The sequence below is a fragment of the Bison bison genome, unplaced genomic scaffold (assembly GCF_000754665.1).
Source record: "Bison bison bison isolate TAMUID 2011002044 unplaced genomic scaffold, Bison_UMD1.0 scf7180017864302, whole genome shotgun sequence".
NCBI classification, from domain to species: Eukaryota; Metazoa; Chordata; class Mammalia; order Artiodactyla; family Bovidae; genus Bison; species Bison bison.
Window position 1 is genome coordinate 3,774,037 of NW_011494874.1, and position 15,940 is coordinate 3,789,976.

General features: G+C 48.5%; 1 protein-coding gene across 4 annotated transcripts in view; it reads right to left on the reverse strand.

The window, feature by feature from the left end:
- The window catches only part of EML1 (echinoderm microtubule associated protein like 1), a 201,209-nt gene that overhangs the window by 8,187 nt on the left and 177,082 nt on the right, over positions 1–15,940 (reverse strand). For all 4 annotated transcript variants that reach the window (XM_010851370.1, XM_010851369.1, XM_010851368.1 and 1 more), the window contains 8 exons: positions 15,114–15,209; positions 13,528–13,662; positions 12,724–12,823; positions 10,851–11,005; positions 8,523–8,648; positions 7,917–8,048; positions 4,436–4,503; positions 1,809–1,897 (listed from right to left, as the gene is read on the reverse strand). In XM_010851370.1, coding sequence (XP_010849672.1) covers positions 1,809–1,897; positions 4,436–4,503; positions 7,917–8,048; positions 8,523–8,648; positions 10,851–11,005; positions 12,724–12,823; positions 13,528–13,662; positions 15,114–15,209 — 901 coding nt within the window. The remainder of the gene's footprint in view (positions 1–1,808; positions 1,898–4,435; positions 4,504–7,916; positions 8,049–8,522; positions 8,649–10,850; positions 11,006–12,723; positions 12,824–13,527; positions 13,663–15,113; positions 15,210–15,940) is intronic.

The following is a 15,940-nucleotide window of genomic DNA, read 5'->3' on the forward strand; positions in this document are numbered from 1 at the left end:
CTTTCTTCACAGTCCAACTCTCACATACATACATGACCACTGGAAAAACCATAGCCTTGACTAGACAGACCTTTGTTGGCAAAGTAATGTCTCTGCTTTTGAATATGCTATCTAGGTTGGTCATAACTTTCCTTCCAAGGAGTAAGCGTCTTTTAATTTCATGACGGCAGTCACCATCTGCAGTGATTTTAGAGCCCAAAAAATGAAGTCTGACCCTGTTTCCACTGTTTCCCCACCTATTTCCCCTGAAGTGATGGGACCAGATGCCATGATCTTAGTTTTCTGAATGTTGAGCTTTAAGCCAACGTTTTCACTCTCCACTTTTACTTTCATCAAGAGGCTTTTTAGTTCCTCTTCACTTTCAGCAAATTTGGAAAACTCAGCAGCGGCCACAGGACTGGAAAAGGTCAGTTTTCACTCCAATCCCAAAGAAAGGCAATGCCAAAGAATGCTCAAACTACCATACAATTGCATTCATCTCACACGCTAGTAAAGTAATGCTCAAAATTCTCCAAGCCAGGCTTCAGCAATATGTGAACCGTGAACTTCAAGATGTTCAAGCTGGTTTTAGAAAAGGCAGAGGAACAAGAGATCAAATTGCCAACATCTGCTGGATCATCGAAAAAGCAAGAAAGTTCCAGAAAAACATCTATTTCTGCTTTATTGACTATGCCAAAGCCTTTGACTGTGTGGATCACAATAAACTGTGGAAAATTCTGAAAGAGATGGGAATACCAGACCACCTGACCTGCCTCTTGAGAAACCTATATGCAGATCAGGAAGCAATAGTTAGAACTGGACATGGAACAATAGACTGGTTCCAAATAGGAAAAGGAGTTTGTCAAGGCTGTATATTGTCACCCTGCTTATTTAACTTCTATGCAGAGTACATCATGAGAAACGCTGGGCTGGAAGCAGCACAAGCTGGAATCAAGATTGCCGGGAGAAATATCAATAACCTCAGATACAAAGATATATATATATATATATTTGACTCCACCATGCGTCTTGTGGGATCTCACTCCTCTGACCAGGCACAGGGAGCACAGGGTCCTGACCATTGCCTCACCAGGGAAGTCCCCAGATCCTTCTATACATTAACAGTAACAGACGAAAGGATAAGACCTCTGGGACCGGGCTTCAAACAACACGGGAGGGCCCAGCGAGTGGAGCTACAGGTGAACAAATGGGTAAACGCTGAAGCTGGGGAACAGGTACACGAACTCACCACGCTCTTCTAATTTTGTCCATGCTTGAAATTTTCCATAATAAAGAGTTAAGAAAAAACAAACACCCAAGCAACGTGCTCCAAAAGCACCTGTCAAGAAGGCCTGAGTGGGGACTTCCCTGGCAGTCCAGTGGTTGGCAGTCTGCCTGCCAATGTGGGGACCTGGGTTCAATCCCTGGTCAGGGAACTAAGATCCCACACACCATGGGGGTAACTAAGCCTGTGCACTCTGGAGCCCCTGTGCCGTAACTAGAGAGAAGTCTATGTGCCTCAGTGAAAGATCCTGATTACCCCAGCTGGACCTGATGCAGCCAAATAAATAAATACTAAAAAAAAAGGCACAGGTGCATGAGAAGCTGTTATAATGTTAACACAAGTTCTTCTTGACACACGGAAACAGATAAAACCACACAAGCATAGTGCTCCAAAGGAGGGAGGGGGAGAGCCCCCAGGTGCCACAATTACGTACAGATGTACTGTAAATTTCACTCTGGAGGGGGCCTGTGAATGTCTTTCTTTAGAGACATCTATGCAGGGCTTTGTCTCTGGGAGTTTTACAGTGAACTGTCTGTGTCCTAACCTGGTGAGTAACGCATCACGGAGAGCTGTTCGTTTCCATCCGTGTGGACGGTGACCAAGTCTTTTGTTTCTGTGTCGAACACAAACCACCTGTGTAAACATGAGAAAAAGTACAAATCAGTTGCTTAGTGAGAATGTGAAGTCAGACTATGACAGTCACAGCCAGGCTATTAAAAACGATTAAGAGCTTAAAAATGCTCTGTATGTCCTTAACAAGAACGCTTAGCCCCAGCTTTCATGTAAAGAAAATTGCCTGCATGTGAACATTTCTGAAAGAAAGGAGCAGCTGACTGGCTATCACGGGAAAGAATTTAGCTACTGACATCATGGCAGGGCTCCTCAATGTTTGAGTTTTGTCATTTACATATGAAAGCAGAGAAAACCCTGGGCAGGGAAGATGGACGAGCATCTAACCCCAGGCCTGTGGCCAGAGCAAGTGGCAAGGGGGCCACTGCACGAGCTTACCGAGAGATCTGGCCCGGGCCAGGCAGAAAGGGTCCAGCAAGCTGGGGCCGGGACAACCTCGGGGCTGACGCAAGCAGAGCTGGGTGAGCCTCTGACCTTCTGCGAAGCTGGTGTGCAACCAGCAGGCAAAAGAAACGACCCGGAGGATGGCAGAAGGGTGAGTAGAGGACTGGTCTTCGAATTTAGCTTCTCTGGGCTCAGTTTCCTCAACTGTAAAATGCAGGTAAGGGCCCAGAATAGCTCTGCAGGCTCAGGATCCGATCAGTCAAATTATAACTGGACTTGGAAGTGCTCTGAGTCCTCTAATTAGGACACGGTGCTCGGTCAGGGTGTGAAATGGTGCACATTGAACTCTCCTGCCCGTACGTTCTCAGGTGGTGGCAGCAGTGTTTTCAGGGGTGAAAAGGATCAAGGGCACCCTGCTGCTGCCGTTGCAAACTTTGATGCCATCCATTCATCAGCGTGCCCACTGAGCCAGCATCGCTATCCACTCGGGGCCCTAATCAGTACCACTCAATGGGTCTGGTTGGCCCCTGACACCTGGATTTGGCTTCTCAGCTTTGCTTCCTTGTGACTTTGTGTGTTAGTGTTAGTCTCTCAGTTGTGTTCGATTCTGCGACACCATTAACTGTAGCCCTCCAGGCTCCTGTCTGTGGGATTTTCCAGGCAAGAATATGGGAGTGGGTTGCTATTTTCTTCTCCACATTTATCTTTAATGTGCTATTTAACCTGAACACAGGTCAGAATATAAGCAGCAGAGAGACTGTAGGGACTAGCTATGCCTCTGAACACCGTGTTAAGCTTCCCCATTGAGAGCTAAGCCCGGGACCAGGACTAGAGGTGGGGGAAGCATGAACGGAGGGGAGGGATGCAGAGATGCGTGTCCCTCTCTCTTCCCCCCACAGGACACTGTCTGTGATTTTGACCGCCTGGCTGGCCTCGTCCCATGCTCTGTCCTGCCACAGAGTCAGCGTGCAGCTGATGACAATAACTGGCTGGTGGCCATTCATCACAGCCTGCTTGAGTCAGAAGCTTCAGCGGTCTCTAAGAGAGGTCAGAGGTGTGTGCGTGCGTGTGCATGTATGTGTGCATGCATGGGTGTGTGGCTTTGCAGAATTCATGAAGAATTCTGTTGGATAGGTGCTCAACTCTCAAGATGTTGCCACCTATGACTTATGAGTGGTTACTCTTTCTTTTTACACACGCTACAGTCTAACAACATAATCTAAGTGGTATGCTCTCTTTTGAAACATGTACAATGTACGCTGTACAATATTATGTACAAGTATACAATACAGTGATTCACAATTTGTAAAGCTTCTACCTCATTTATCATTATAAACTATTGACTGTGCTCCCCGTGCCGTATAACACAACCCTGTAGCTGACTTTGTACTGAGCAGTTCCTACTCTTACTCCAAGCCCTCTTTGGCCCTGCCCACTTTCCTGTCCATGAGTGGCACACTTTGGAGAGCAGGGAAGCACTAACAGTATACGAATCAAGCTACAGTAAGTGTAGACAGTATGACAATCAATATAAAGCACAATCAAATCCTACAAAACGGTGACAATAATAACCACCAAAGCTGCCCGCCAGGCAACCCCAGGAGCCGCTTCATAGTCTGTCTCACTTAATCATCAGTGTTTGGCAAGGCACATATATTGCCACCTTTCACAGAGGAAGAAACAAACTCAGAGAGGTCACGCAACTGGCTCAAAGACACACTGCAGCTAGGTGGCAAAGCTGGGACTCAGGCACAGACCTGCCGCCCGGCGTATCGGAGGCCCTTGGCAAGTGAGGGTTAGCTGAGTCAAACACGAGGCTCAGGGACTGGGCAGTTTCTAAAATTTTGCAAGGCAGCAGGAAAAAGCATCATAAAACCCTCAGTGCTTTGACATCAAGGAGCCCCACAACCATCTGCGTGTAGAGGTGGGGCCTCCTCTGGGAGCGGGGACCACGGCCAACTTTAGGTTTTCCCAAGGTCCGAAATGGGAAGGCCCACTGTCCAAGGTTTCACTTCCGAGTTCTGACGTTAATTCCTAGTCGGTCATCAGGTGTTGAGCGAGGCAGCGAAGGGCTACCCTGACCGGTCGCTGGGGAAACACAGACAAGCCTCTTTCCCGTGAACCCTGAAAGCACAGGCTACACCGACACGCACTTACCTCCCAGTCAGTGTTCCGACTGCAACCACAGACCCTGAAGGATGAAAACCAGAAGACTGAGCTGGATCCTAAAATGTTGTAAAGGAAGTGTAAATTGATGGCCAGACACAGCGCGATTACATAAACACACACAAGCACAGCTCTAATCCCTTAGGGCTATGTGGCCCATTAAAAAAAAAAACAACTCTTTTTTTTTCTTCAGAGAGGAAAACAATTCCTTACTTTAGTGAAGGTCATGTCTCAAAAATAACACAATTTTGTCTTTTTATAATTTTTCTTTCTGCATCTTGTGCCATGAGGTATCTCAGTTCCCTGACCAGGGATTGAACCCACGTCCCTTGTAGTGGAAGCGTGGAGTCCCACCCACTGGACTACCAGGGAAGTCTCTCTCATTCTATCTTCAAAGTAGAAAGTGAAAGTTGCTCAGTCATGTCCGACTCTTTGCGACCCCATGGACTATATAGTCCATGAAATTCTCCAGGCCACAATACTGGAGTGAGTAGCCATTTCCCTTCTCCAGGGGATCTTCCCAACCCAGGGATTGAACCCAGGTCTCCTGCATTGCAGCTGGATTCTTTACCAGCTAAGCCACCAGGGAAGCCCAAGAACACTGGAGTAGGTAGCCTATCCCTTCTCCAGTGGATCTTCCTGACCCAGGAAGTGAACCAGGGTCTCCTGCAGTGCAGGCGGTTTCTTTACCAACTGAGCTGTGAGGGAAGCCCATTCTATCTTATATCCTTTCATATCTACAGTAACCAGATGACAGATCAACAAAGACATGCTCTTCCTCCAAGTCTTGGAAGTCCCTTTGGTTGACCTCCATGCTGAATGGGAAGCTTTGCCCCATCTGTCTGGAAATATGACCCCCGCACCCAAGGCCATCAGGTCAGGACCGGATGGGCGCCTCCCAGGACACCTGGCCGTCCTAGAGCGATCTCCAGATGAGCGAGGCACACGCCAGACTTAGCGCTGGGGAGACACGCGTGTGTTCATTACTAACAAGGTGGAGCAAGGCTGACGGGAGAGATAGAGCACAACGGAGGGGAGCACTAGGTGACGTCAGACGGGGAGCTGGGCTGCGGCGTCCTGGCTGCAGGCCCTCGACTCGGGCCTTCCGACACAGGAAGAACTGCCCCTGGTGGAGGCGGACGTGGACACGCCAGTACCTGTTTGGATGAGGTCTTAAGGGGACAAGAATATGATCAAGGACACAGAAGCAACACAGTCTGGAGCAGAGTGCTGGAGAAGACTTGAGAGCCCCTTCGACTGCAAGGAGATCAAACCAGTCAATCTTAAAGGAAATTAGTGCTGAATAGTCATTGGAAGGACTGATGCTAAAGCTGAGGCTCCAATCCTTTGGCCACCTGATGGGAAGAGCCGACTCATTGGTAAAGACCCTGATGCTGTGTAAGATTGAGGGCAGGAGGAGAAGGGGGTGATAGAGGATGAGATAGTTGGATGGTATCACCGACTCAATGGACATGCATTTCAGCAAACTCAGGGAGATCCTGAAGGACAGGGAAGCCTAGCAAGGTGCGGTCCATGGGGTCGCAAAGAACTGGACGTGACTTGGCAACTGAACAACAACAGCAAGGGAGAGTCACTGGTTTTTCAAAGCAGGACCTACAGGGGAGGGAACGGGAAATCACACGGATGATGCTAGCAATGTGGGCTGCATGGCCAGGTCAAGGATCAGATCACCAGGAAAAACACGGTGAGAGGGACTCTTTCCTTTCACTGAAAAGAGTGATGTGATTGAATCTGTGTTTTAGGTGACTCGGTAGGAGTACTTAGGATGAATTGAAATGAAAAGAGATTAATCACAGGAAGACCAAGAAAGCAGTAACCCTGGATGTGGAAATGGAGGCACTGAGATGCCACCGGATAAACTGGGAAAAAAAGAGAGAAAGAGAGACAGGAAGGAGACTGCAGGGACTGATTATATTGTGTGCTAAGTCACTTCAGTCCTGTCCAACTTCTTGTGACCCCAAGGACTACAGCCCACCAGGCTCCTCTGTCTATAGGATTCTCCAGGCAAGAATACCGGAGTGGGTTGCCAATCCCCTCTCCAGGGGATCTTCCTGACCCAGGGATCGAACCCACATCTCTTATATCTCCTGCGCTGGCAGGTGGGGTTCTTTACCACTAGCACCACCGGGGAAGCCGGATTACATTCCTGCGGTGCTTTTCCAAAGTGGGAGCTGTGATGAGCTTGGGGCCTCCAGACAGAAATCACGTGCACTGGAGGCTTTACTGTGCAGCTCATTTGAGGCTCATAACATTCTGAGAGGAAGATACTTGAGTGTGTCTGCCCAGTCACACGGCCGGTGCGCAGAGGAGCTGGGGCTTAAGATCTTCTTGGTGTTCTGTTTAGCACCCGTGCTGTGATGCCAGGCTGGGTGGGTTGACGGTCTGGCGCTGGAGTAGCTGGCAAGGCTTTCAGCCAGGCTGCCGTGTGGACCGAGGCCGCAGGGAAGGTCACTCTCCCAGACCACTGTTGAGGATTCCTGGTTGCCAGCTGTGCAGCAACCCCTCTGGTGCCAGAGTCACCTCCCCACGGCCCATCATCCCAGTGCTCAACATCCCCAGGGACCAGTCACCTCCATTCACTTGCAGATTTTCTCCAAAAGTGAAGGGCTGAAGCATGGACCCAGCACACGGAGACGTGCCGGCAACTCCACGGGTGTCGAGAGGACTCGTGGCGGGGTCTGCAGAGGGGCTGCCCCTCACCCAGGCTGTTATGTGTCATGAACGGTGCAAGCAACACGGGAGGTGCTTTGAATCACTACAGATGCAGCAGACCTTGGCGTCAGGTGTGAACCAAGTGGGGTGTAAACACTGATCTTGCCAAGCCATCTGACTTCTCGAAGCTCCAACCTCCTAATCACTAAAATCAAGGTTAAAAACTTCACCTTGCAAGGCTGCTGTCAGGATGAGCAGTAACACATGTGCAATGCTCAGAATGCAAACAGTGCTCAATAAACGCCGACACCGCGGCGTGGCACGTAGGGAGAGGATCCTTCAGCACGCTGATGTATGATCGGAGTTCCTTTTGCAAACTCAGAGACGTGCTGACTTTAAATTTGACCTGTACCATCAAACTCAAAGTGCAGAGAAAAACTGGATGCTGTTAGAATAGCTAATCCATTCCCATCAAAAAGGTGTTCTGTAAATAGAATACAGGCTCCTAACAAGGGCTCCTCAGCTTTTCAGCCGGAAGAGACTGCACTCAGGAGACCCAACAACCAATCAGAAAGGCGTACGTGCTGTCTGAAAAAGCACTGGTAAACTTCAGAAATACATGAATGAGACCCCTTGGGGTGGTGGTTAAAGCAATGCAATTTGAAGGCGATAAATTAAGTGACACTTTCTTTGGGACGAATTTATATCACCACCAATCTCATGCAAAAAATAAATAAATAAACCGATGTGTTGCAGATGCATTTTTATAAGAAAGACGGACTAGGACACGCAGGCCTACCTCTATGACTTTGTCCCAGACGGGCCGGTGACCCACGGCGTCCCACAGGGTGGCGTGCCTGTCGTGCCCACAGGTCAGGAACTGAGGTTTGGAGGCATGGACGGCCAGTCCCCAGAGCTCATCAGTGTGACCCTGCAAAGAACCGAGACAGACGGACGCCCCTGAAACATCACCACCAGCACGCGGGGGCCCTACAGAACACCACGGCTCACCGCAGGCTCTGGAACTGTGTCCATCTGTTTCTCTTCCTCCCACTGAAGCTGAGGAAGGGGATGTTAATATAAAACACAGAAGAATCGCCTCTTTGTAACGCTGTCTGTCTTATGAAAGTGAAAGTGTTAGTTGCTCCCTCGTATCTGACTCTCTGTGACCTCATGAACTGTATAGTCTGCCAGGCTTCTCTGTCCATGGGATTCTCCAGGCAAGAATACTGGAGTGGGTTACCATTCCCTTCCCCAGGGGATCCTCCCAACCCAGGGATTGAACCTGCGTCTCCTGCATTGCAGGCACATTCTTGGCCATCTGAGCCACCAGGGAGGCCCTGTCTTATATTGTACTATTACACAGCATGAAGGTGTTTGATGGACTTGTTGAGCTGACGCCTACCTGAGTGATGGGTGTGAAGTCCCCCGACAGTGTGCCCTGCAGAACAAAGTTTCTGGTCGTGCCTATCAATATCACATCGCCTTTTCCTTCGGCCACTGTCCGTATGGGGCCAAACTGTTCTGGAATCTGCATGGAAAAGATTTCAGGTGTCATTAAATTACTAGTTCCAGTATTCAAAACACTTGTTTACTTATGATAACAGCTTCTATCATAACGACACACACACACACACGTAACAAGGAGACAAAGTACTTGAGTGAATGATCCAAACCCCAAATCTTACGTTTAAACTCCATACCTTTTATATGCCTTGGAAGAATGAGCAAGAGTAAGGTTGTAAAAAAAAAAAAAAAAAGAGGAACAGCTGGGTGTTCTGTGTGACCTAGATGGGTGGGATGGGGGTGGAGGGGTGGCAGGGAGGTCCAAGAGGAAAGGGGCCGTAGGTACAGGTGAAGCTGATTCACTTGTTATACAGCAGAAAACAACAGCACTGTTAAGCAATTATACTCCAACTGGAAAAAAAAAATCCTACAATGAGGCACCTTTTTTCTGGACAAAATAAAAAAATAAAAAAGACTACTGGGTACTTTACTCTTTACTTGTTAAGACTTCTGATAGCAGAAGCAGGTAAAATTTAGGGAGGAAGGAATATGTAACATGCTGTAATAAGTAAGAGTTCTTAAAAATTTATTGTAACTTGCAATGACAAATCCTTTGGCAACTTTATTTAGTTTTGAAATCCACTGCTCATGCTGGTACACGTGTGATTAAGTGTTAATAAAAACGATTTCAAAATACACCATTCAAGAACAATTTGCTATGATAAAATAATTAGAGGTTCTTGTACTTTTTCAAAGGAACAAAAATCACAGCACTGTGGTTCTGGGATATTAAAGAGTGGCCTGTTCTCATACAAACTTTTTACGAGTGGGTTAGCATAGATCTGAGAAAAGATGATAACAATCCATGCTGATAATGAATTACAGATACTTAAAAATGGTGAGTCTCTTCCATAATACTAGATGAGGCTTTGGACTGTTTCTTAGGATTGCAATGCTGCTTAGGTTCAAAAAAATGCTGGTCAAATATTATTATAAAAAATGCTACCACAACTAAAGTCTCCATGAAAAGAAAGTGATTTCCAAAACTCAGATGAAGGCCTTGCTTTATGAAGAGCGGTAATCAGCAAAACAAAATTCTCACACTGTCAGAGCAAGTGTGATGCTGTTCTCTGCTGTCATTGTGCTGTGGGCATCTGAATTAGAAAGCTATGGTTTTTCTAGTAGTCATGTGCAGATGTGAGAGTTGGGCCATAAGAAAGGCTGAGAGCCGAAGAATTGATGCTTTTGAACTGTGGTGCTGGAGGAGACTCTTGAGAGTCCCTTGGACTGCAAGGAGATCCAACCAGTCCATCCTAGAGGAGATCAGCCCTGGATATCCACTGAAGGACTGATGCTGAAGCTGAAGCTCCAGTACTTTGGCCGCCTGATACCAAGAGCTGACTCACTGGAAAAGACCCTGATGCTGGGAAAGACTGAGGGCAGGAGGAGAAGGATGTGACGGAGGATAAGATGGTTGGATGGTGTCATCAACTCAATGGACATGAATTTGAGCAATCTGGGAGATCGTGAAGGACAGAGGAGCCTGCATGCTGCAGTCCATGGGGTTGCAAAGAGTTGGACACGACTTGGCAACTAAGCAACAATAAAGTTCTACACGGTGTCCACACTATGCTGGAGGGGAAGGTCCTCAACCTTCAGATTGATGCCAACCTTGGTTTCTGTCTGCTCATAATTTCCCAGGGCCTGGGAAAGAAAATTTAGACAGTGTGTAGAAGGAATATTGAATTTCTTGCCTCTGCCTCGTATTGGAGTCCAGGGTTGCTAATTAGGTAATAAGGAGGTGAGAGAAATGCCAAAAGAAGTCAAAGCTCTAGAGACAGTGCTGGTGTTCAGTCATGTTCAAAGCAGGTACTCAGTAAATATTAGTTCCAAGAGACGGTGTCTCCAGAGCAACATGCTGGCAATTACAGGGAAAAGACAATAAATATTTTAAGGATTAATCAAAATGTGGATAATACTCCCTTGTAAGATTGGTTCTATGATAATACTCTAGACATGAAATGTGACCACCTCACCGTTTATAAATTGAATTCCATTTTAGTAAACTGCCTTCATGATTTTATATAAAATGTTACCCCATTTAGTAAAATTTTCTCAGTACAGTTTTCAAAACGGTAAGCAAAAGATTTCAAACTCATAAGGAAACTGGTTGACATAATAGTTTAAGGTTTAAAAAGAGTGTCAGCAGTGTGACATGCTGTCTCACCTCGGTTTTATGAAGCTTCTGGTAATTTCCATCCCAAGAAATGAGCTTGCGGTCCTTCCCTCCTCCTGACACAAGCGTGCCGTCCCTTAACATACAAAGTGCGAAAATACCGCCCTCGTGGGCCCCTTGAACCGCGTAGCTTATTCGATTCGTACCTAAACACAACGAGAAAACCATGCTTAGGACGTTGTCCAAGGCCTCACCTCTGCCCATCTCATTTTTTGTTTTAAAACGAGATTATCAGAACATCAATGCAGTGTGAATCTATAAAGGATTCAATTTCTACATGTTCTCAGAGCACTAGATAAACGAGACAAACGCAGAGAAGGGAATGGCTACCCACTCCAGCGTTCCTGCCGGAGAACCCATGGACAGAGGACCCCGGCGGGCTGCAGTCCACGGGGTCGCAAAGAGCCGGACACGACTGAGCGGCTAACACAGACAAACACGAACTGGGTTACTTTCTAATCAAAGAACACAGGGCAAGGGGGAGGGGGATGAACAGGGAGCCTGGAGTCAGCAGATGTAAACGATCACGTGTAGGATGGATACACGACAAGGTCCTATGTAGAGGGGCTGGGAGCTGCATTCAATATCCTCTGACAAACCACACTGGAAAAGAATATGAAAAAGAATACACAGGGCTTTCCTGGTGGCTCAGTGCTGAAGAACTCGATAAAGAATTCGCCTGTCAATGCAGGGGACGTGGGCTTGATCCCTGGTCCAGGAAGATCCCACAAGCCTCAGAGCAACTAAGCCCATGTACCACAACCTCTGAAGCCCGGGCGCCTAGAGCCTGTGCTCTGCAACAAGAGCAGCCACTGCAACGAGAAGCCCACGCACCCCAGCGAACAGTAGCTCCCGCTCGCCCCAACTAGAGAATAAAGACCCAGCACAGTCAAAAAAATAATAAAAAAGAGGACACACATACATATATGTACAACTGAATCTCCTTGCTATATAGCAGAAATTAACACAGCATTGTAAATCAACCATACTTCATTAAAATAAATTAAAAAACAATAAAGGAAAACATGCCAAGATGAAGCATATAGTGTGCTAGGAGGGCTGAGAGATGAGCTGGGGGTCCCTGGACAAGTGGCCTGATTGCTCTGCCTCAGTTTCCTCCTGGGGGTCATGGGGCTGCTGCTTTTCCACGGCACCGCTTTCAGGGTGCAGTGAACCCGTGTGTGTACAGAGCCCGTGGCACTCAGAGTGGCAGCGGTACTACCAAGGTCACCCAGTTAGCCCGACATTACCCCGGTGGCTCCGCTTCTGCCCTCACCCCACAGCCCAAACACTGAGACCCTGGAGTACAGAGATGGTGCATTGTCTCTGTTTTCCTGGCACATGGTAAACACTCATAAATGCTCACTGAACTCGACTCAACGTGTTTCTGAGTAAGGAGTCCTTCCTATCACGCTGTTTGCCCACTGATGCCCACCTGACTCATCTGTATGCCCAGTGCCCAGCACATGGCTTCGGACTCACAATGAATACTCAGTCAATGTCTGCCAAGTGCTGGGTGGACCAGAGAAGTTAAACGCTGTAGAGCTAAATAGTCTTCGATGATTTTCATCATTACAAGCTGTTATTAGATCTCCCCATAAAGTGATTAAGTCTATTACAACATCTTGGGCTTAAAGAACCTTTTAAAACAACAGAAGCCAACAGCTTACTAGTCTCATTTTCCTCTGTCCTGGTTTTTTGATTCCAAGTTACACACACACACACACACACGTATGTAGGTACCTATGTACCTTGGAATCAAATAGTAAACTTGGAAATGATATTAACGGGCAATTCTTATGGGATTTGGCTTCTTCCTTAGAACATTACCCACAAGAGGCTGCTTGAGGAGCATCGCTGTTACCTTTTCCCCATACCAGGATGTTGCCACTTGAATCTCCGGTGATGGTGTCACCGTTTTCAGAAAAAGTCACACAGAGGACGAACTTTGGCTTTTCTTGCTTCTGCAGAATGTTAAAAAAGAATATATATATATGTAAAATCAAGACATCCTTCTGTTTTTAAGAACATCGAGAATCATGGGCACCCCGAGCTGGATGGTGTCGGCTGTGGCTACCACACTGTGTGCCTTTCCTTCTCATCCACCGTTACACAAATTACGCCCTGAGATTATCCGGTCCAAAGTATCCGGTACTTACACGGCTGCAGGCAGTTAGAGCAGGGGAGGCTGTTGGAGTGGCTAAGTTTCGGTGTTGCCATGACTACAGCCCGGCACCGGGATAAAGCAGTCCTCCAACTCAGCCTCTGGGCCCGCAGGGCATCAGGTGCCATATTGGTGCTCTCGTGAGGCCTCAGATGCTGGGCTAAACGGCACCAAGGTTGCCCATCACCCTCAGCAGACTTGCACTGCAGTCTCCTGCGCACCTTCTTCATTGCTCTGTACAATCAGCAGGCCACAGTGAGGGCCATGGCCCTCTGGCACCCTGGCTCTTCTCCCTGTGTTAGTCCTTCCTTATCAGCATCACCAATGTTATCCATGAGGGGCTCCCCAACTCTGTCAGGGATCTCCAGGAATAGTCTTTATCATGACACCCCCACTTTGGCCAATTAAATTCTAAGGCTGTGATGCCTCAGAGCTTCCTTAAATGCCAGGGGATCACAAGCACCACTGGTGAAAAATAAAATGAGAGATGCAATTTCACCTTACCTCAAACAATCCTTGCTTCTTAATAAGGGAGCTTCCTTCTAGCGTCCAGAAGTAGAGGTGGGACTTTCCACAGGTTACGATTATATTGGTGTCGGTGGGGTGGAAATCCGCGGCAAATACAGCTTCGTTCGAACACTTTGCACAAAACAGGAGAATCAGATGTCTCAGATCTCTTGAGACTTAAGGAAATAAACTCTGAACCACAAATAAGTAACTCATCAGGGTGAGCACCAAGACTCTTGATACTTCGCCCCTTGAATTCATCTTCTCTAGTCACTAAACTTACGTCTGTGTGTGCCGACACCTCTCCCTGTCTGTTTCCCCCAGAGCCCTGCGGACAGGACCACAGGGTCTCCTTCTGCATGGGGACTCTCAGGACCTGGCATGGAGCAGGCACACAGCCATGCTCTGGCTGAAGGAGAGGCTGGGACTTAAGAACTGCAAGTCTCATCCTCATCGAGTGACGGGAAGGGCCCCGGAGCCTGGATTTTATTCAGCTCCACCACTCCTGGCCCACTTTGGCTGCCCTGTTTGCCTGGTGCTGATCCCCAGGACTCTGCTGGTAGCTTGGTGGCTGAGCCTAGAGTCCAGAGGGGGAGCTGGTTCTTTGGCTATCAATTTACCACCCTCATCCTGTTATCAGTTTTCATGACTGGCACCCGGTTCCCATGAATCTGACCCTGACTGCTCCTTCTGCTTGATAATTCAGTTACAGATTCCTGAACCTAGACAATAACTTGCTGTGATTACTTCCACAGCAAGAACCGAAATACTTGAGCAAAACATAGAAGGTACAGCTATAGCATAAAAACAGGTATGCTCATGCCTTGTTAGAATACCGTCTGCATCCCACACACACGAGAGAGAAGGCTACGTAAGCCAGGTAATCCACTGGGGCTCTTAATGGCAGGTAGCTCAGGTGACCCGATGGTAGTCCTATGGTTAGGTCAGTAAGGTGATCTAAGGCTAATGGATGCCAGGGTGAGAAATCTGAAGTCATTTCTACAAAAATAGACCCAATCATGGTTTTACCAGGAGGAAAGCATGAGAGAGCTTAAGGAAACTTCACTGATATATTGGGAAGTTCAATGGGCCCCCCTGCAGGAAAAGCCCCACTGGGAGGACCAAGATCTCGCTCCCCGTTCCTGAGTCCACTCAGCTCTGGACAAGCTTCCCTGATCCCCAGATCCCTGCCTGGCCCTCCGCCTGGGCAGCGGGCACATCTCACTTGTCACCACCCCTCCAGTACTTCCTTAACACGTGCGTGAAAAGGGGACCTCGGTATTTGTGGATGATGGAAAGAACATGAGCGAGTAAGTGAGGGAGAAAGTGACCACCGGAGTGATGGGGCGAATTAAAAGGGTGGTGGCTGTAAAGGGAGGTGGGCGCGAAACCCTTACAGACGCTGTGAAGAGAAGCAGGAAGCCTGCCAGGCCTTGGGAATAAGGGGAGAGGGGTGGGGCCCGAGGGCTTCTCGAGAAGGGGTCCCGCTGGGGGCTGCGGCAGGGACAGAGCCCACGGCTCAGGGGAGACGGCTCCACGTGGGAAATGGACGAGGCGGCCCCGCAGCAGGTGTGCTCACAGACCTTGACGTCCGCCAGCCTCTCTTCCTTCTGCCAGTCCCACACGGACAGCACGTGGTCGTTGGAGTCGTCCACTGCACAGAGGTTGCTGCCTCCATTCTAGGAAAAAAGGAGGTATTCACAGGAAGACTACACTCGAGAATAAAGCAGACTGAGCGTGATTAAAAAGGAACATAATTTTAATTTTTTAATCACAAGTCTGCTACATCTTTATTAAAGTGTATTTACCCATCACTGTTGAGATCTGCTTAGGACTTGGGCAGACAGATGGTGGGGACAGGGGAATGTGGGGGTTAACAGGCACAGGAGCAGGAGGGAGAGCTCTGGGGCGGACTTCAGTACCGCTTCCGTTAGACCTAGCCTCCCAGGGGCTGCAGAGCTCTCGCACTGGAGGAGACAAGTGTCTGCAGCTCCGGGGCACAGGGCACAGGGCGTGGGGCTGGTTATCGTAAGGTTGTATGAGGGGACAGGTGCTGGGGGTGAGGCGCAAGGCATACTGATGTGAACACGTATGTGTTTCTAACTGGCTGAACTAGTGCTTCAAAGGGCGGTTCATCCTGAGGAAGCCTGGGGACCACGAGGCCCCTCCAGCCCCTGCTTATGGCCAGGCAGTGGGTGGGGATGGCACAGACGGGCAGGGGAAATTCAAGGCCAGGGGAGGCAAGACTGCTCTGTGAGCCTGAGACAGTGTGGCCGCAGGGCCTCTTCTCATCACCATGGAAATGTCTGACTGGGAGCGTGTGGGACTAGGCATGTGCTCCCTCTGACTGAGGGGGCCTGGCAAGCGGGAGGTTTCAGAGTTCAGATCTGGGCACACATCTGGGCAGGTA